A 22,669-nucleotide genomic window follows, 5' to 3' on the forward strand; every position below is an offset into this window, starting at 1 on the left:
TAGAGTTGTTTTATTTGGGGGGAAATGATGGAAAAATATGAAGGAAATGATGAAAGCAAATTCTGGAATTTTGCATATCTTTAATAAATATTTTAACTTTTTAAATTATGTTATAGATTATTTATGCTTTTTCAGTTATTAATTATTTGTACCAGTTTTTTGACCTTTGGGATCTTAATAATGCATATTAAGGATTTCATTTGTGGCAAACACTTTTTTCCTAGTTGTTTACTTTTTTGTTTTGTTTAACATGTCTAGTGTTGAACAGAATTTGTAAATGGTAAATGGTCACATTTGTCATTTTTCCCCATTGTGTTTATTTTTATTTCTACTTTATCCAGATAGCTGTTAATTGCCTATGTTTTTTGCCCCTTCACCATCTGCCTTTAACTAAAATTTAAAATTTCACCAAATGATTTATAATCTTACACTAAATGCTTTACTGTCATGCAACCGATAATTTATATTGAGAAAATAATGGATCAGTTTGTTTGATCTTTAGTCTTGCATTCGTTAGTTTATGCTACAGTAGACTTTTGGTTAAAAACAGGAGCATTAGTGAATACTGATATAGAAATATGATATATTAATGAAAAACATTAAAACAATAATTATTCTCAAATTTCCTTAGAGTATTTACCAGTGCCATAAATTGCATGCGTTTGATCACATATTGAGCTGTCTATTTCCAAATGAGGGCTAAAAAGAGAGAAAAATAATGATGATTATATAAAATTTAGCTTTTCATATATTAGGAATAAATAATATTTACACCCACAGTTTGTTATTTCTGGACACAGGCTTGTAAATACCAACTTGTAAACTTCTTTTCTTATAATTTTTCAGAAAGAAAACACAAAAATGAGAAAAATAAGCTGGTTGATAATTTTGAAGAATAGAGTATTGGAATTTCAAAAAATAAGTTTATGAAAGCAGTTTTTATTTTTTTAAATGTAATATAAAGTTCAGTTTCATTTCGTATTTTAATACACATTTGGTCCTCAAATAAAAGACAATATATCCTAAAATTTGTTCTATTAAAAATAAACTTTATGTAGTACTATATTACAGTAATCTTCTGAGCCAAAGATAATGTATTTTAAGTTTAAAATCCTTTCGTATGCCACACAAAAGTATTCACCTGATTTCTAAAATTTCCAAATGGTGCTCTTGAGATTATAAATTACACAGAGGATTCATGAATCATAGTTTGGTTTTTACAGAAGATGATGAGGCCCTGAGAAATGTCTTGGATCTTTTCATTACACCAATTTATGAATTATATTCAGTGTTTTGTATTATTCTCTCTTACTCCTCTACATTACTTCTCTTAGACTTTAAGGTCTTCTGGTTCAAGTACAATGTCTAGAGAATCCTAGTTTCTGTTGAATTGACAGATTGAATGCTGTATTTAGTAAGAATGTAATACAGTTTTTGTTGAATTTGATGATATTAATAAAAGTGTAGTTGATGAGTATAAATATTGTATAATGTTTTAAAAAAAACTATTGATGGTTTCTTCTAGTGGTGGGCTTGGTTATTTGATCTTTAACTGAGAACTGAAAATGGTGGGCAAAATAAATTTTAAAAATATTTTAAAGTAACGAAGAAATGACAAAATGGTATGGAATAACCAACCCACAGGTTCAAAAACCTCAATGAATCTCAAGCCATGTAAATAAAATGAAATACATATTTCAATCTATCATTGTGAAACTGAAGAAAACCAGTTGACATGGGCCTAGAAGATTCTAGATTCAAATTAACGAAAAGCTGTGGCCTAGTAAATATTTAAAATAGTAATAACTGAAAATTTGAATGATAACACTATTCTGTTGTCCAAAAGCACTTGCCAGGACTCTGAGATATATGTATGTCTCAGCACAGAACTATTTCATTAGAGCTTTGATCAGTGATTTTCCTGAGGGTAAATTTTTATTGTGGACAGTACGAGTGCTGACAAATCTCCAGGGACTTCACTTAAAGCATATAACATTGAAAAATTCATTTTAATAACGTTTTCCTATACAGTTTAACATAGTGAAAGTTGAGCATCTCTTCTGATTTTATGATCTTTCCCAAGCAACTCATCAAACAAACATAATTTCCAGTATCTTTTATAAGATGAAAGGGAAAATCTTAGTGATTTTCCAGAGGTTTTCTGGGAAATCTGAAAGATAGTTTTAGTGTAAAAGACATCTTGAAAATTTTATTTTACTTATTTTTTATATTAAGGACCTGATTTTGGGAAGGAAAAATTAAAATTCTCAGAGGAGATTGGACACTTGATTAAGATAGGATCATGTGTGTTGAGAAACATACTTGGAATACTTGGTTACCTGTTTAAGCCAAGTGACAATAAAACGTTTAAAGTTAAACATAGACCATAACATGATTGTGAAGAACTTTAGTTCTTTCATAAGTGGGAAAACTTTGTTCCTTAAATAATTAAGGAATAATAAAGCCAACGTAAAACACAGAACCCTTGTACTACAGATAAGCGAGTGTACATGACGGTGGCAGTGGATATGGTGGTCACGGAGGTGGTGGAACCTGTCCGCTTTCTCCTGGAGACAGTAGTACGTGTGTACCCTGCAAATGAGCGATTTTGGTATTTCAGCCGAAAGACTTTCACGGAGACATTCTTCATGAGGTTGAAACAGGTAGGACCTTTTGTTCTTTTCACATAACAATATATATATATTTTTCTACCATTCTCTTTTAATGCCAAGATATTTCTTTAAGTAGCAATAAAAAGCAATAAAATTCCTCAAATAATCAAATGATATGTTGAGTCAGCCACTAGAGTATTTGAAAAATCCACATCTATGTAATGTAAGTTAAAAAAAAAACAGCTTGTGTAATAAATTATGTAATTTTGTTTTTAGAGACCTGTAATGTGTGCCTATAAAGTGTCAACATACTTAATAGAAATATTGATTCTACATCTAAAACAACTTTTCTTCTTTTTACATACAATTATTTAAAACCAAAAAGACAGAGCACAGAAATATCATATCTTTGTAAAGTTATAATGAAAAATTTTCAAGTATACCTAATTGTCATAGTTATTTCTATCTATAATATATGAATATATTGTTTGACTTGTCAGTAAGGTTATAAAATTATTTTAATATTAAATAAGCAAAATTAGGGTTTCTATCACATCCCTAAATTAGGCAGTGTTAGTAGGTAATAATTTAATGAATACATAATTTTGTTTTGTAGTGTTCCTGAAAAAGGTAACAGTGAAAAATAATTTGAATTCTAATAGTGTCTGTTTTGTGAAATCAGGGTAAAATGCTCTATTTGAATAATGGAAATCCTTCATATACTGTTTAGTACTCCCACTCTCCCAAGCTTAAGATGCTTGCTGATTTATATACTATAATATGCAAAATGTAAAAGCAAGCATTGGCACAGTGAACAAATACAGAAGCCACTTATCCATATAAAAAATCTTGTCATATAAAATAACTCAGGATTCATAAACTAGATGCTTGAAATTATTGTGGTTTTCATCTTTCATAAAATTATTAGAGCTGTGGTTTGACACAATTTTTATTACTGTATAGACTATTTTCTGTAGCATATTCTAATGAAGATTATATGAAAAATATTCAAAATTTTAGTCTCCTGGGAATGTTTTCATATATTATTATGAGATATTTTCCTCCTTCCCCTCTTTTCTTCTTTTCTTTCCTTTTTTTTAGTAGCTTAATTGTTGTGACTATCAATTCATTTGTCATTTTGAGCCAAAGGATTACTCAGAGTTGCGTAAGAGTGAATAAAGGAGCTGTATAGAGTGGTTGTCATTCTTTTAGTGACAATTAATAGATTATTGTGATGTGAACGCTTCCTCCTTGAGACCTAAGAAGTTAACTTTTTGCCAAAAAAATTAGCTTTCCCCTATATATATATGGCAAGAGAAAGAAGAGTGCTAGAATTTATAGATTTATATGTTTCTAAAATATATTAGAGTGGATTTTTATTATGAAAGGTTATTTTCATCTTTTTAAAACTGCTGATGTTGAGTGACTGAGTGTTAAGTACTATGAGAATTTTCTTAGTAGTAAAACATTAAAAATACTACATGAGGCCATTTCATAGGAATTAAAAAAATTAAATTAGATTCAGTTGTAGTATTTAGCTCTACTAAATATGAGACTGATTTAAATGAGTATCAAATATGATGAAGATGGTTTCTAATTTTAGTGGTATAATCCATGTTCAAGAAAAAGTGTGGAAAGCTATGGAAAATGGGTTGTTGACTGGTTTACATATAAAGACCTACCTGCCCTGAGCAGAAATAACAAAATATGAAAATACTGAAATCTAGAGAAGTTAAATGAATTATCAAAATTTATATGGATAATTATCGCAAAAGTATTGATTTCAAGCATCTCTTCTTGTGCTTATTGTTCTTTTATATATATTTATTATAAAATATCCAAATTTTTTGCCCACTTTTTGTCTTCTTGAGTTGTAAGAGTTATTTATATATTCTGAATGTTTTTTGCCAGATACATGTATTCTAAATATTGCCCCCCCAACAATGGCTTACCTTTTTGTTTGCTTAACAATGCCTTTTGAAGAGCTAAAATTTTTAGTTTTGATTATCATATTTATCAACATTTTATTATTGTGCTTTTTGTGTCGCATCTAACAAATTTTTGCCTACCTCAAGATTGTGAAGGTGCTCTCATGTTTTTTTCTAGAGTTTTTATAGTTTTCAGCCTTATGATCCATTTTGAGTTAATTTTTATGTATGGCATGAAATAAGGCTCAAGGTCCTCGTCCCATCTCTCTCTCATATAGATATACAGTTGTTCCATCATTATTTATTGAAAAGACGGTCTTTTATCTATTGAATTATCTTGTCACCTTTGTCTGAAATTAATTGACCGTAGATTTGTAGGTCTGTTTCCTGAACAGAGTGGTATTCTGTTCCATTGATCTTTAGGTCTGTTCTTATACTGATACCACACAGTCCTGATCACTATAACTTTATAGTATATTTTAAAATCTGGTGTCATAAATGTTTCAACCTTTTTCTTTTTCAAAATTGTTTTGTCTGTTCCATGTTCTTTGCATTTTCATTTGGATTTTAGGATTAGTTGTCACTTTGTAGAAAAACGTCTGCCCAGATTTGGATTGAGGTTGCCTTGTATCTGTATATCACTTTGGGAAGAGTTACCATCTCAACAACATGGAGTCCTCTAGTCAGTGAATATGGCATATCTCATGGTATTTCATTCCATTTATTTAGCTCTTCTTTAGTTTCTCTCAGTAATGTTATGTCATTTTCAGTATATGAGTTTCACACATATTTTGTTAAATTTATCTCTATTCCATGTTTTTGTACAGCTAAAAATTGTATTTTAAGAAACTTTAGTTTTTGATTGTTCACTGCTGGAATATAAATTAACATTTGATTTTTGTATATTGACTTTATTTTCTGCAACCTTGCTAATAAGTTCACTTATTAGTTTTTATAGATCCCTTAGGGTTGACCATATACATGATCATGTTGTCAATATATAAAGACAGTTTGTTTTCCAATCTTTGTTTCCAGTCTGAATGCTTTAATTTCTTTTTCTTGCCTTGCTGAGTTTGTTTTCCCATGAACAGTGTTAGATTTTTATCAAATGTTTTTTCTGCATGTATTGAAGTTTTCGCTTATTTTCCCATTATTATGTTGAATGACATTCATTGATTTTTTTTCAAATGTTAAGCCAACCTTTCTTTCTTTAGGTTAAGCCCCACTTGTCCTAATACCATGATGGTATTCTTTTTATATGTCAGTCATGAAAATATTCCTTTTATATATAGCTAGATTTGAATTAGTAATATTTTATTAATTATTTTTTTGTCTATTTTCATGAAGGTTATTGGTCTGTAGTTTTCTTGTAATGTCTTTGTCAGGTTTTAGTGTTAGTGTAATGTTGTCCTCACGAAATAAATTAGAAGTTGTTTCTTCTATTTGCTTGAGGAATTTATCTGAGATTATATTATTTCTTCCTTAAATGTTGGATAGAATTCACCATGAAACCATCTGGGCCTGTAGTTTACTTTGTGGGGAAGCTTTTAGTTATGAATTTAATTTCTTTAGTAGATATCATGTTTTGTTTATTGTTTTTATTTATTCTTCAACGATTGTTGGTGATTTGTATCTTTCAAGGAATTTTCCATTTAATCAAGAATATTTAATTTACTGCTTAAAATATTGCCTTCTTTTCTCTTTTCTTTTCTTTTCTTTTCTTTTCTTTTCTTTTCTTTTCTTTTCTTTTCTATGTCTTTAGATCTGTAGGGTCTGCTTTTATTCCTGATATTGGTAATTTATGTTTTCTCTCTCGTTTTTTTTTAGTCAGCTTAGATAGAGGTTTATTAATTTTATTGACTTTTTTCCCACCCCAAAGAACCAGATTTTGAGTTCATTGATTTCCCTGTTGTTTTTCTGTTTCTCTTATGTTGATTCCTTTTTTTTTTTTTTTTGAGGATGATTAGCCCTGAGCTAACATCTGCTGCCAATCCTCCTCTTTTTGCTGAGGACGACTGGCCCTGAGCTAACATCTGTGCCCATCTTCCTCTGGTTTATATGTGGGATGCCTTCCACAGCATGGCTTGACAAGTGGTGCCATGTCCGCACCCAGGATCCAAACCAGCGAACTCTGGGCCGCCGAAGTGGAATGTGTGAACTTAACCTCTGCATTACTGGGCCAGGCCCTATTGATTCCTTTTGTTTTCTGTGTTATTGATATTGATATTTTGATATTTTGATATTTTGATATTTTGAATATTTGATATTTGATACTTGATATTTTATATATTTGTTTGATTTGAAATATTTTCCAATTTCTTGTGTTATTTCTTCTGTAATGTATGGGTTGTTTAGAAGTGTATTGTTTAATTTCCAACTACTTGTGAATTTTCCAGATATCTTTCTACTATTGATTTCTAATTTTGTTTCATTTTGATCAGAGAACATCTCTGTGTGATTTGAATCCTTTTAAGTTGTTGAGACTTACTTTATGACCCAGTATATGACCTATCTTGGTGAATGTTCTAAGAGTACTTGTAATGTGTATTCTGCAGTTGTGTTGAGTGGGGTGTTCTGTAAATGTCAATTATGTTAAATTCTATGATAAGGTTTCTCTGTGATCTCTACTCAGTACTCTGTATATTCATTGAGATCTCTCTCTTTTTGTTGGAAGGAACAACAACAACTTCTAGGACTATTACTATAAGTAGTAGTAGAGTTTACTACATGCTGTACATTCTTCTAAGCATTTTGCATGGATTAACCTATGTTATCCTCAGTGTGACTCTATTGAGGTATAGATACCATTATTATCCCCATTTTTCAGATAAGCAGTTAGGCAGTGGAAGGTTATTAGGTCATACACCAGGAATTAAAACCCAAGTAGTTTCGCCTTAAAACTTATCTTTGTGAATGTTTATACGAAATGGAAAATATGCTAGTTGTAGCATTAAAATTGGGATTTTTTTTTCCCTGAAAACTTTTCCATATGAGTACTGGTCATTTTTGCTGTATTTCTCTTCAACTTGTCTTTTCTTTACTTGCATCGTCTTTGACTGTTGACATCACTAATTACTTTAGATATACAATATGTGAAGAGTTTATAAAGTAAATCTAAGAACTTGTAATATTTGAAACATTGGCAGTGTACCTACTGTTACTCCTCTAAGAATACAGGCTCTTAGCTGCTGAGGTTCAGTGATGCTGATCTGGGAAGAGCGCTCTGCTTGTATGGAGTCATTAACTGCTTGCCGAAAAGATTCCCTGCTCCAAAAGCATTTCTAAGACTAATGAACATCTGGTATTTTACATTAGATGCTGATTTCTCTGCCTTAAAGCTTTGCTACCTGTTAAAAACGTCAATATCCCCAGGAAATAGACCTTAGTAACTTGGACCAGTCATGTTGTCTTCATTGTTAATGAGTTAATAAAATTCTTTTCTTAGGCTAGGTTTTATTAGGGGTCAAGATTAAGAAATTAGGAGCATTCCTGCTTGATTCCTTACTAAATTGAGGAGGGAGGGCCAAAAGTCTGTACCACTTATTTTATAGTTTTGCTGAGATGCCAGTATTCATTTTAGAAATGACTTTTAGTGCTTAGTTTAGTTTATTAAACATTTATTGAGTGCCTACAACATGATAGGCATTGTGCTAGGTGTTGAGGATACATGAATGAATAATATATACTCTCTGTCTTTAAGGAGTGAAGAATGTAGTGATAAAACTATTATACTACTAGGTCATACATGCAACGGGAGAAGTATATGCAAAGTGCAGAAGTGGTACTCACTAATCACATTTACCACTTGGATTGAAGTCAGACTCCCTAAAGTTGTATCCCAGCTTACCATTTCCTAGATGTTTAACCTTAGGTAAGATACTCCTCGTCTCTGAAATGGGGATTTTTATTATACCACCTCATAGAACTGTTAAAAGAAAACCCTGTTTCCGAGACCACTATTCAAACCACTTTAGTTCTGACACCAGATTGGTGGGTGTTTTTTGCATACTAATCAATTCTCCAGATCTGGACACCAACTAGATATTCTACAATTCAATTATGACACTAACTACCTGGAGTTAGCGCAGACCCCATAGGTTAAGGGCTCAGTCCCACAAGACTATCTCCTGCCCCCACTCAGGAACCAATCTCAAGTCCAGTCCTTGTCGCCTGTGCTTCAGATCAGTCGGCTATAAAATGGCTATAAATTGGCTATAAGTCGGCTATAAATCATCACAACCCCCTCCTCAGTTTTGATAATTTGCTAGAATGGCTCACAGAACTGAAGGAAACAGTTTACTTAGTAGATTAATTGTTTATTATAAAAGGATACAACTCAGAAACAGCCAGTTGGAAGATATGTATAGGAGACATATCTTCTCCAGGCCTGCCACCCTCCCAGCATCTCCACGTGTTTGCCAACCCAGAAGCTGTCTGAACCCCTTCATGTAGGGTTTTTTATGGAAGCTTCTTTATGTAGGCACAATTGATTAAATCCATTGGTCATTAGTGATTAACCCAAGTACCAACCCTTTTCCCCTCCCTGGAGTTTGGCAGATGGGGATGAAAATTCCAACCCTCTAATCATATGGTTGATTTCCCTGACATCCAGCCCCCATCATTAAGGGCTTTCTAAAAGTCACCTCATTAACTTAAATTCAGGTGTGGTTGAAAGGGACTTGTAATGAATAAGAGAAGATACTTTTTTCCCCTTTATTGTTCTGGAACTATTTCAGAAACTGGGGACAAAAACCAAATATTATAACAAAAGTTGTTCCTTTCACCTTTATCGTATGGAACTGTTTCAGGAACCAGGATGAAGACCAAAATATGTTTTTCTTATTATATCACAGTATCACACTTGTCATGATAAATAAATATGAATTCATGTCAGGCCCTTTAGAACAGTGCTTGTCACCTGGTAAATGCTCAATAAATGTTAGTTAGCTATTATTGTTATTATTAATGGTAACTGACTACTTGTTTGTCTTCTATCTAGTCTATGTTCTTTTTGGGCAGAGTCCTTTTTGTCTTCAGTCTAAAATGAATGAGTGAATGAATTAATAAATGAATAATTCTGGTAGAAAGGTCAGGCTTTTGAAGTGTGACAAGGCACAGTGTGTCAATCAGAGACAATAGTTGAGTAAATTCATGAAATTAGATACTGATGAAGCATCAGTGGATATGGTGGGTAATTACTCTAAGTAGGTCATTACCATGTTTAGGAATTTAGAGACTTTATCCTCAGGCTGGGAGAATTTTAAGCTTTAAATGACAAAATTTATACTTGAGAAAGGTCACTCTGACAGCATGAAAATGATGTTGATACTGGAGGCAATAAATCGGAAGTAAGAAGGCTATTGTGGCCAAGATGAGAAATGATGGTGGCCTGAAGAAAGGCTGTTGTAGTGGGGATAGTAGAAAAGATGAATTTGAGAGACATTAGGGAAGTGAAAATCAACAAGATTTGGTGTTTGATTTGATGTGAGGTTGAGGGAAAACAAGGAGGCTAGGATTACTTCCAGGTGTTTTTTGATCCTCTTGATTGAGAAAAATTTTGAGGCTTATAATGAAAGCTAGTGGAGTTTCAGATATGCTGAATTTAATGTTCCTGTGGGACTCCCAGGTTTAGTAAGCAGTTGAGTATTTGTATCCTAAGCTTGGGAAATAAAGATTTTTAGGAGTGGTTAATACTTGAGAAATGTGAATAGGAGTAGATAAAATCACCCATAGTTCAAGTGTTGAATGAGGAGTGAAGAGGGCTAAGCACGTATCCTTGGGAAATACAGACATTTAAAAGATGGGCAGAAGAGGAGAATTGAGTCAAGTGAATGTAAAAGAGTAAGCACAGATCTAGGCGTAAAATCACAAGAGCATGAGTTCAGGAGAGGCGAGAGAGGAAATTATTTCCAGTAGGAGAGAGTGTCTGCAGCATCAATTACTGCAGGGAGGTTAATGAGGAATTTGATCGGTAAATGAGAGACAGTGATTTTGGACTCCAAGACTTGGACAATTTCAGAGAAGTATTGGGGCAGAAGTCAGACTGCAGTTGATTGAGGCCCCCCGCTCCCCTGTGCAACCGGGGACAAAGAGATGCTGGGTACAAATCCAAAGTATTAGGGTACATTTTACTTATATGTAAAATCAGACTTTTGAGAAAATTCAATCTCTCTATTTTTCCTGGGTTTGGAAGCCAAACCCTTCTGCTAAGGATATTAGTGAGTGAGCACCTTACCAAGCATGGAATCAAGTGCTGAAAACCTTTTGTTGCCAACGTTTAGAGGAATGGCATAGCGGATATTTTAAAAGTAAACTAATTTCTTTCTGCTGAAATGGTATAGTTAAGAAATTATGTACAAACTTGCAACTAGTAGACAAAAAAGTTCTGGAGATCCAATTCATAGTGTAGTGATTATAGTTATAATCAAGCATTATAAACTTTGAAGTTGCTAAGAGACTGGATCATAAAAGTTCTCACCACAAAAAAAAAAAGGTAATTTTGTGAGGTGATAGATGTGTTAGCCAATGCTACAGTGGTAATCATATTGTATTATATAAATGTATCAAATCAACACATTGTACACCTTATACAATGTTAGATGTCAACTATATCTCAATAAAAAAAGAAATTATGCATCACTTGATATTATCTTTTTCTTTTTTAATTTATGGAAGGACTTCCAAAAAAACTGAAAACAAAATTAGAATTTTGGAAAGTTGTCTTGCTTCAAATTTCATGTGCTTATCAAGTCAGTTCAAGGTGGTTTTCTTTTCTTTTCTTTTTTTTTTGAGGAAGATTAGCCCTGAGCTAACTGCTGCCAATCCTTCTCTTTTTGCTGAGGAACACTGGCCCTGAGCTAACATCTCTGCCCATCTTTCTCCACTTCATATGTGGGGCGCCTACCACAGTATGGCTTGCCAAGCGGTGCCATGTCTGCACCTGGGATCTGAACCAGTGAACCCCCGGCTGCTGAAGCGGAACGTGTGCACTTAACTGCTGTGCCACCGGGCCGGACCCTCAAAGTGGTTTTCTAAGTGACAGTTTTAAAGTACCCCAAAATAAAATTCATGTTGGAGATACTCATGACTTACTTAAACTCAAGTTTAAATAAAACTGTGTTAAATAGTGACATCAGCTATTGCTACTCTAATATATTGCTTAAGAAATAATTAAGTGAACTATTATGTTTTCCTTTTCCTATTACTGAAAATAAATACTGCACATCCCATCATCCATAAGGTGTTTACTGGCAAGATTCTTTGTTAGGGAACTGATTGGAATACAGTCTTTATAGTAATGTTTTTGTTTTGCTTTGTTTTATAATTTGTAAAATCATAGAATAATTTTATATTCTGCTGGTGGTGTTTAGCCTAAAGGACTATAAGACACTTGGAACATTTAAGTGCTACCTCCTCAAATTTGCTCTGTATTGTAGTATAAAGTGTGTCTTATCATGGACCTATATCAAAGGAAAGAAAATTGAATAAAGCAGTATTTCCTTCTGAGTACTGAAATGAAAATCAGTGGTTTATTATATGCCTTCATTGCAAACTTGAGGAATTATTGGTTGAGTGAAAAGGATTGATTCTGAAATATTAGCATTTGAAAATTTGAAATTGTAAGCCAGAAAGGAGAGAATCCTTGCTTACATATGCTCATTAGCAATATGTTTAAAATTTGTTTGTTAAGCAAAGCAAGATGTCAAGCACAATGACTTGGGATCCTTTCATTAGGTATTAGCATTCCTCTCCCTTGTTTTGCTTCTGTGGAGTTTAAGAAAGCATTGCCAAGTGGCCTATGAATGAGGAATAGTCCTCTTGTCTAATAACTTGTATTCTTTTACTGTGTGGAAAATTTAACAAATAAAAATAAAAGGCTTATCACCTCCTGGAGAGTAATGTGACAATGAGAGCTACTTGAGTATGATGGGGAAGTAGCAACATAATTGATAGATAATAATGAAATTTTGCTTATTTCATAGTCAGATGTACTTTCTTTAGGTCCAGATAATATTCTTGCATTTAAGACTATGATGTTACTCTTAAAACACTACTTGTTCAAATTTTGAAATGAAATGATTTCCTATGAGCAGAGATAACTGCTTTTGTTCACAATAATGGTGTGCAACATTCTTAGCTGTGTTGTTCCTCATAAAAATGTTTTCTACTTTGTGCTGGTGCCAAAATGTAGTAAAAATTGATAACAGCGAAGTTATTTTAGGCATAAAAGAGTGGAAGCATATGCAGATAGGAGCTTGGAAAATGCAACACTTACTTCAGTGAACTCAATGATCTTTTATTTCATAATTAGGCATATATGAGGATAGAAATTTTCAGGAAAAATAGGAGCAGATTTTAGATGATTAGATGAAGTTATTGTAAAAGAGAGTTCAATTGTCCCTTGAGTTCTTGCTTATTTTGGGAATGTGTGATAAACAACAAAGAACAATTTGAGGCAGTTTTTTAAGGGGAAAAAAACCACGTTATGAAGAAAGAAATGCTTATATAATATTTATTTTAAATATAATCTTAAGAAATGTTATTTACATTAGCTTAGTCTAGGAAATGCAGAGTGTTTTGAGGCCAGCACAGCATATTTTAATGCAGATTGACATTTCTTGAGATACAAAGCGTATGTTGTAGAATTAGTAAGATTTAAATAATTTAAATAATTTCAATTACCATATCTGATTACCATGATGAACAAATTTTCTGAAAAAATTGTTGCAGCTTATGATGAAGATTTTTAAACTGTAATAATAATAAAAAATTATGTTGTGTTTAGTTATTGGAACATCTGGCCTGAAAGACATAATGAATTTTATATTTGATTGAAAAGAAATCACCTACTCCTGTATAGATATGTACTGTGTATCATGTATTTTAGATTTAGTATATGAAATAAGTGTTTGGAACTTGTATGTGAAATAGATATGTTAGATGAGGCTTGTTCTCAAAAGATAATAAAACATAAATCCTACTAGGAGTCCCTTTATCTCTGTAAGCCTTGGTTTCCTTATTATAAAATAAGAATGTGGACTAATAGTATTACTGGTATTTTTCATCTCTAAAATTCTATGACATTTGAATTAACTACATAATTTTAGCACACATAATTCCATGACTGTTGTAGTCAAGTTAATTCAAAGTTAATTTATGGTATCTGTGGTACTGGCCACAGTGAGGATAAGATGTTGACAATATAACCCTTACTCCCAGATGATCTCTGTGTCACCTCCTATTAATAAGGAAGTATATAAAAATTACCATTTACAAGGAAGAATATGCTAAATAACAAATGAAAATAATATACGAAATGCTGTGGGATTTAGAAAAGGGAGGGACCACAGCAGTAGAGTGACCCAAAGTATTGGTTAAAAGAAGTCCCTTTGAGGAAATATGTGTCATTTTCTGTGAGTACAGCCGAAATTGAGAACAGAATGTATTTTAGCATATAAAATAATGCCTGTATTATCACATTGTAGACTATAAAGTGAGGCAGAAAGGTAAGCCAAAATATTAATGATTTGATTCTGATACTAGGCATGAGGCTAGTTCCTCATTCTGCCATGTGGTAGTTGTGTCTCTAAACTTAAGCTTCTTCATGTGTAAAATGGAGGTAAAAATAATATTTACTGTGTAGAGTTGTTTGCTTATTTACTTGTTAATTCATTTAATAAACATTTTTTAAGTGCCTACTCTGTGACAAATTACTATTGTAGACATTGGGGGTATAGTGGTAAACGCTGCAGACGAGGTCCCTGCTTCATGGTACTTACATTGTAATGTAAGGAGAATACATGGAGGAGATAGGCAGGCAGGCAAATAGATGGCAAGATAGCAGATAGTAACAGAGTGCTTTGATGACTGGGTGGATTCTGGGTAGTCAAGGAAGGCCTCTCTGAGGAGTTGACATTTAAATGTCTGAGGTCTGAGTGACAAGAAGGATCTTCAAGTGATATGAAGATCCAGGGAATGACCTTTCAAGAGAACAGTTAACGCAAAGTCCTAAGACTTGGATGAGCTTGGGTTGTTGTCAGGATTGATGCTTGCTATCGTTATTATTATTACCATTGTAACTGTTTGTTCTGGAAGATTTCCAGAGTAGCACTAGAATAGGATTGGAAACCACTTTTGCTTCTTAGTTATTCCGGAATGTTACTTGCATATTGTACCACAGTTAGACTGTCTCCTGCCCCAAAGTATTATATCATCTAACCGCACAAAACAGTAACCAGAAGTAACACTTATATTGCGCTTACTGTGCATTGAGCACTATTCTAAGTATTTTACCTGCCTTTGGGGTCTGCTAGGAATAGAATTAGGATTCAGCAAAGAGAGGAGTATCAAGAAACAGGAGAGGGGGGAAGTTATAGTGAAATGAGAGACAGTCATAATGCCAGAGAGACTCGAAGTGAGACTGTAGGTCAAGTGTTAAGAGGAAAGAAAAACTTCTCTCTTGACAAATCTGTTCTCCAGAGGCCATCTTCCTGTCTTGTGCTTTCAGTTGAGGGATAGTTTGGAGGGAGAAGTCTTGCCTGTAAGAAAAGGGTAGGCTCCAGGTCCTGACAGGAGTTCATAACAGTGATAGGAGCATTGCTATGAGCTCCTATGGCTTAGAGGAAAGTGAGCCACCTCTTCTTTCTTCTCTCGGAGAGCATGAGCCAGGCTGGAGGTAGAAGAAGCTGCCCTTAGACCCTTGTCCTAACACAGCCTCCTTTAGGCTTGCTTTGGGCTCTACGCTAAATGTAGGTTTAATGTTAAAATAATGTTTTTTTACACTCCTCCAAAAGCTCTTTTCCCTTGCTTTCAGGTGCCTTGACATTCCTTTCAGTTGGAGACAATCCATTTACCAATTATTAGAGTTAAAAAGCATAAAAGGAAAATTTTCTTTTAAAGATAGATGCTGATTTAAACCTATTTAAATCAAAGTATAATCAGTAAATAACCAAGAGTAACTACGTGAGGAGATGGATGCTAACTAAACTTATTGTGGTAATTATTTTGTAATATATACAATATGTGAAATCATTGTGTTGTACACCTTCACCTTATACAATGTTATATGTCAATTATATCTCAATAAAACTGGAAAAAAATAACCAAGAGTAACTGAATAGCAGGAATAACTGTTCTAATTGCAGAAAGATGAAAATTAGTAAGGTTGGAGGGGTACTTATAAGGTTGTGGGAAAATAAAAGGCTGTGGGAGGCAAATGTTCTGCTAACTTTACACTTCTGTTTAGGATTGGCTTTCTTTACCTTCAGTTGTACAGAGGCAAATAGAAGTTCCTTGCAAACTTCTATTTTCCATGTGATTATATATATCTGCATCTTGGTAAGAGTATCTGATTCTGTTATATGATTTATGACTTTTAAACATAGACATTTTTGTTAAAAACAAAAGGTCTTATAGGCAGTAGTTCACAATTTAGCTTTGCATCAGAATCACTTGTGGCCCTTTAAAAAAAATCCAGATTCCTGGACCCCACCCTAAAGATTCTGACTAGTAGGCATTAGTGTTTAAAATTTTAAAAGCCCAGGTCTGGTTTCCTCATTTATAGCCAGTGTTGAGACCTGTGGCTTCAGAGGATTTATAAGCAGAGATAACAGCATATTGTAGTTTGTATTTGATGATAATGTACTATTTTGAAAAAAATTTGAGTTTATTTACGTAAGTTTAATGAATCTTTGTAATATGACTTAGTCAACCAAATTTATTGAGCACCCACCATGTATTTGCATGTTGCTGAGTGCTATAATTAATTCTAACATGAACCAGGCAATTTATTTTAGAAATACAGATTGATTTTTAGTTATCTAAAAATATATGGATATTGGCAATAAAAAGTATTTTTTATAAAAAAAATTCCATATTTGAAACTCAATTGCTGGATAGAATGTTTAGGTGTACATGAGATCATGGTAGCAGAGAAAATTATGCTTGTATAGGAAACTAAGTGCAGATGAAATATTTTACCACTATTGTAACACTTTTCCACGATAGCAGAGTTGTGTAGTTGTGACTGAGACCATATTGGCTTGCAAAGCTTAAAATATTTTTATTCTAGCCTTTATAGAAAGAGTTTTTCTACCCCTGACAAAGAAATATATTGTTTGTAAGTAAGAAGAGTTTTATTTCTTCCTTTCCAATCTGTGTGTTATTTCTTTTTCTTGTTTTATTGTACTAGCTAGGACTTCCATACAGTGTTGAGTAGGAATGGTGACAGTGTACATCCTTGCTTTGTTCTCAGTCTCAGGAGGAAAGTATTCAGTCTTTTTACCATTAAGTATGATGTTAGTTTCAGGTCTATCATAGATATGCTTTATCAGGTTGAGAAAACTCCCTTGTATTCCTAGTTTACTGAAAATTTTTAACATGAATGAGTGAATGCTGAATTTTCTCAAATGCCTTTTCTGCATTAATTGATAGGATCATGTGGTCCTTCTTCTTTAGTCTGTGGTGGATTACATTGATTTTTCCAATGTTGAACTATCTTTGCGTTTCCCGGATAAACCCCACTGGTTGTGATATATTATTTTGTATATATATTGCTGGATTTGATTTGCTAAATTTGGTTGAGGATTTTTGTTTATAAGGGATATTGGCCTGTGGTTTTCTTTTCTTGTAATAATCTTGTAGATTATTGACTTTTGGATGATTCGTTTCAAATATAAGCACTTATAACTTGACATCTCCCTATATACACTGTTTAGATGTATCCTACTGATTTTGATTTTCTATTTTCATTTTTGTCCTATTCAAAATATTTTCTAATTTGAGCATTCTCCTTTGAATTTGATCCATGGATTATTTAGAAGTGTGTCATTTTATTTCCAAATATTTAGGGATTATTTCAGATATATTTCTGTTGCTGATTTCCAATTTAGTTGTATTATAGTCAGTAAACATATATATGTATTTAGTGAGGAAGATTGGCCCTGAACTAACATCTGTTGCCAATCTTCTTCTCTCTCTTTGTTTTTTTTTTTGGTGAGGAAGATTGGCAACAGACATGCCAATCTTCCTCTTTTTGCTTGAGGAAGATTGTCTCTGAGCCAATATCTGTGGCAGTCTTCCTCTGTTTTCTATGTGGGATGCCACCATAGCATGGCTTGATGAGTGGTGTGTAGGTCTGCGCCCAGGATCCAAACCTGCGAACCCTGGGCCACTGAAGCAGAGCATGCTAACTTAACCACTACGCCACTGGCTGGCCCCCCAATCTTCCTCTTTTTGCTTGAGGAATATTATCCCTGTGGCTTGACAAGGGGTGTGTAGGTCTGTGCCCAGGATCCAAACCTACAAACCCTGGGCCACTGAAGCAGAGTGTGCAGACTTAACCATTACACCTCTGGGCTGTCCCCAAAACATGTTTTTTTGTGATTTCAATTTTTAAAACTTTCTTCAAGTTTGTTTTATACCCAGGAAATGATTTGTCTTGGTTAATGTTCCATGTGCATTTGAGAAGTATGTATCTGCTGTTGTTGGGTGGAGTGGTGTATAAATATCAGATCTTGTTGATGATGATGTTATGTTCTTCTGTAACCTTGCCAAATTTTTGTATACTTTTTGTTTTGATTGCTGTGAGAAGAATGTTGAAGTCTCCAATTATAAGTGTAGATTTGTCTATCTCCTTTCATTTCTACCAATTTTTACTTTATATATTTGAGACCCTGGTGTTAGGTGCACACACTTATAAGATACTTATGTATTCTTCTTGAATTGGTCCTTTTAACATTGTACAACCTCCTTCTTTATCCCCAGTAATTTCTTGCTTGGTAGTCTACTTTGTCTTACATTAATACAATCTCGTCAGCTTCCTCTTGATTAGTGTTTTCATGATGTATTTTCTTCCCTCATTTTACTTATAACTTGCCTATATCATTGTATTTAAAATAGATTTTTTTCTAGACAGAATGTAGTTGTGTCTTGTTTTTAATATCTCTCTCTGCTGTTTAATCATCATGTTTTGGCTATTTATATTTAATGTAATTATTGATATGTTTGAGTTTAGGTCTACCATTTTATTATTTGTTTTCTGCTTTTCATTTCTCTGTTTCTCCTTTTCTGCTATCTTTTGGATTATTTGGACATTTGGTTAGTGTTTCATTTTTACTGTATTTCTTTATATGATTATTTTAGTGGTTGCTCTAGTGTTTGAGGTCTCTGTTTCTTGAATGTGATAGAAATGCAATAAAAATTGGGTTGGTTTAAATCTAACCACTTAACTTTTTATGGCTTTTTTTTTCTCTATTTTTAATGCAGTGGACAATTTTAACTTTTATTATTTGCTAAGTGATTTGAAAATGTACCTGAAATTTGATTTATGGTTCAGAATTAATTCTTAAAAACAGTGAATAATTAAGATAGTTATATTTTTATAACTTGAAATTATAAATTTTAATTATTAATCTTCTTAACAATTTGGAGGTGGTATTATTTCCACTTTCTTGATATAGATATTGTGACTCAGTGAAGTTAAGTAATTTGTCTAAGACTGTGCATCTTATTAGTAGTGAAACTTGAGTTCAGACCCAGGTCTGTCTGACTCCACAATCCATGTGCTTTACCATTCGTCTCGTCATTCATCTCACTGATATTTGTTGAGTACCTACTCTCTGTCAGCTACCATATTATTTCTGATTGAAAATCGACAGTCCTTGCCCTTATGGTGCTTACTGTCTTGTGGACGAGACAGCCATTAAACAAATAATATGTCTAATTATACTGTAGTAAGTGCAGTGAAGGGGAAGGACGGTATGATGAGAATCAAAAACATGGGGAACTTGGTTTAGATTCTTTGTAGAAGTGAATTAGAGGTAAGAATCCAAGTTAGCAAAGAGCAGGAGGAAAAGCTAAATTGGCGGAGAGAAAAGGATGTCCCAAGTTCTTGAGTTGGAAAAGAATTCAAAGGTTCCAGGAGCAGAGACAAGGCCAGAGTGGCTGGAATGAAGTAACAAACTTTGTGTGTGAGATGAGGCTGGAGAGAGAGAGGCAGGGGTCAGTTTAGGGCTTTGTAGGCCATGCTAAGTTGATTAATTGGCAGTTGCCTTAGTTTTTCCTCCTTAAAAAAAAGGCCATTTAGAATGTAACCATTTATAAGGTAAAAACTGTCTACTTCCATGAATTAGTTGATGAATGTAGCTGGTATCTCTGTACCTCAGTGCAAGGTAATGAATCCTGCGAATCTAGCATCACTTGCTTATCAGTCTGCCCTAGAATCTGTAGTGTCTCAGGTTTCTCTGATAAAAAGAAATTGAATTCTCTCAAAATGGTTAGTAGGTTTGATTGTATTGGTTAAAATAATACTAAAAGAACCATACATTTAGAATGTCATGTGAAGAAGAATGCATTTTAAAAGTTTTCTGAACTTCAGGTATGCTGTAGATCAAACATGACGTGTTGCTCTTCATTTCAGCTCTTTTTAATGAACGTATGAAATAGTATCTTTCAGTGTTTCTCTTGGATTTCTAATATTGAAACTCATGTTTATATCTTTCTCAGTCTGAGGGAAAAGGCCATACCAATGCTGGAGATGCAATATATGAGGTGGTTAGTCTACAGCGAGAGTCTGAGAAGGAGGAGCCAGTCACTCCTACTAGTGGAGGGGGTCCAATGTCACCCCAGGAGGATGAAGCAGAAGAGGGTAAGAAGTGACCTTATTCAGTTCCCTCTCTTTGTATAGCTCCTTTACTTATAATCCTCAAAGATATGTCTGTGTGTGCAAGGGGTCGGGTAAGGAGTGGTGATTATTCCTAGTCTCTGCTACTTTAACCTAGCTTCTGCTAGATGCAGGAAAGAATTTGGTTCATTTAGTTCCTTGATTGCATAGTCCCCAGTGTCACTTATGCAACTATTTAAATTTGACAGTCTCACTTTACTGTTTTCCTTCTTATTTTATTTCAGGTATTTTGAAGTGTTTAATGAGAAGTTTCAGATTCTCTCAAGTGTTTTTAGAATTTCAGTGATATGTCATGTCCTACTTCTCATTTGACATTATTCAGTTTTGACTTGTTTTTTGTTGTTGCCTTATCACTTAACCACTCACTTTTTGGAAATAGCATGTTATCTCCTCTGTTTACTACATGAATGCTGCCGAGAGATGCTAACCAACCTCATGAGAGTCAAACTTCATTTGGCTCTGTGCTCTATACTCTTTTTATAGAAACTAGAGCTAAATGACAATCTTTATTTTAAGCCCTTTATTATCTGCTTATAGGGTAGGGTTTATTAAAAGTAGATTTCTGAATTTGTATCATCTTTGAAAAAAGCGTCTTAGAATTCTCAGTCTCTCTCTCTGTGAAACCATAACTGTTTTTGATTGCCATAGAAATAATATTTTAAGTTAATACTTGTTGAGTGCTTATTGTATGCTAGATATTATTCTGTGTTACATAAAAAAATGAAGGTATGAATTTAAATATAATAGAATGCCTGTTTTAAGTGAATAGTTCATTGAATTTTGACAAATGGATACATGTGTATAATCACTACCGGAATCATCATATAAAACATTGCCATTAGCCCTCCAAATTTCCCTTGTGTCCCATTTCAGTCTGTCCTTTCTTCTTAGCTGTGCAACTACTGATCTGTTTTCTGTCACACTGTTTTTGCCTTTTCTACAACTTCATATAAATGGAACCATTTGGTACATAGTCTTTTGTATATAGAATCTTTCACAGAGCATAATACTTTTGAGATTTATCCATGTTGTGTGAGTAGTTGGTTCCTTTTAATTGCTGGGTAGTAATTTGTTGTAAAGATATGCCACAATTTGCTTATTTATTTAGTTACCAGTTAATGGACTTTTGAGTTGTTTCTAACTATTGGTTATTAAGAAAAAGCTGCTGTGAATATTTGAGTACAAGTCTTTGGTGAATATATGCTTTCATTCCTCTTGGGTAAATACCTAGGAGTGGACCGACTGGCTCTTACAGTAAGTGTCTGTTTAACTTTATAAGAAACCAGTAAGCTGTTTTTCAAAGTAGCTGTCCCATTTTTCATCCTTATCAGCAACATAATGAGTCAGTTGCTCTGTATCCTTATTAACATTTGGCTTTGTCACTTTTTAAAATTTTAGCCATTCTAGTGAGTATATAGTGGTATCTTGTGATGTTCAGTTGAATTTCTCTAATTCTAGTGAAATTAGAGTAGTGATGTTGTGCGTCTTTTCATTTATGTATCTTCTTGGTCAAGAGTCTTTTCAAGTCTGTTACCCATTTTTAAATTGAGTCAAATATCTTCTTATTAAGATTTTTTATATATATTGATAAAAGTCCTTCAGATATGTTTTGCAATTATTTTCTCCCTCTGTGTAGTTTGCCTTTTCATTTTCTGAACAATGTCTTTTGAAGAGCAAAAGTTTAGTTTTTATGAAGTCTAATTTGTCAGTGTTTTCCTTAATGATTTGTCTGTGATCTATTTAAATTTTTAGGTATGGTTGGTGGTAGAAGTCAGAGTTCTTTTTTTTTTTTTTTGGCTTAAAAAAGAAAAAACATTTATTATCTTTTATGGTTTCTGTGGTTCAGGAATTAGGGAGTGGGTTGTCTGGGCAGTTCTGGCTAAGAGTTTCTTATGAAGACTCAGATATTGTCTGGGGATATAGTCATCTGAAGACTTCACTGGGTGGGGCTGAAGCTTGGAGAAGCTTCCAAGGGCCTCATTTACATAGCTGCCAAAGTGATGCTGGTGGTTGGCAAGAAACTTTGTTTCCTCTCCACATAGGCCTCCCCAGAGGGGCTGCTTGGATGTCCTTATGGTTTAATGGCTAGCTTGCCTCACATGGCAATCCAAGAGACCAAGGTGGAAGCTGCAAGGCCTTTTATGTCCTAGCCTTGGAGTCACACAACATCGCTTCCATAGTATTCTGTTGATCACAGAGTTCAGCGCTTACTTCCACTGTGTGACTTCACTATCTTCTATACGAGATTTTCAGGAACACTGTTGTCGTCTGCATCCTAGCCAACAGAAAGAGGAAAAGACCAGACATCAGATCGTGGAATCGCAGGAGAATTATGGGCTAGATCTGGAAGCTGTCACATTCTTTTTTGCTAAACAAGAACCATAGGGGTCGTTGGGGAATGTAATTGAGCTGTGTGCTTAGGAAGAAGAGTAAACAGGTGTGGCAAG

The 22,669-nt window shown here is 33.7% G+C and overlaps 1 protein-coding gene across 2 annotated transcripts in view; it reads left to right on the forward strand.

Annotated features, from left to right (window-relative positions):
- RABGAP1L (RAB GTPase activating protein 1 like) overlaps positions 1 to 22,669 on the forward strand; it is a 666,720-nt gene that overhangs the window by 110,243 nt on the left and 533,808 nt on the right. For both annotated transcript variants that reach the window (XM_046680643.1, XM_046680642.1), the window contains exons 10-11: positions 2,497 to 2,663; positions 20,045 to 20,186. In XM_046680643.1, the coding sequence (XP_046536599.1) occupies positions 2,497 to 2,663; positions 20,045 to 20,186 (309 nt within the window). The remainder of the gene's footprint in view (positions 1 to 2,496; positions 2,664 to 20,044; positions 20,187 to 22,669) is intronic.

The sequence above is a fragment of the Equus quagga genome, chromosome 13 (genome assembly GCF_021613505.1).
Source record: "Equus quagga isolate Etosha38 chromosome 13, UCLA_HA_Equagga_1.0, whole genome shotgun sequence".
In the NCBI taxonomy this organism is placed as follows: Eukaryota; Metazoa; Chordata; class Mammalia; order Perissodactyla; family Equidae; genus Equus; species Equus quagga.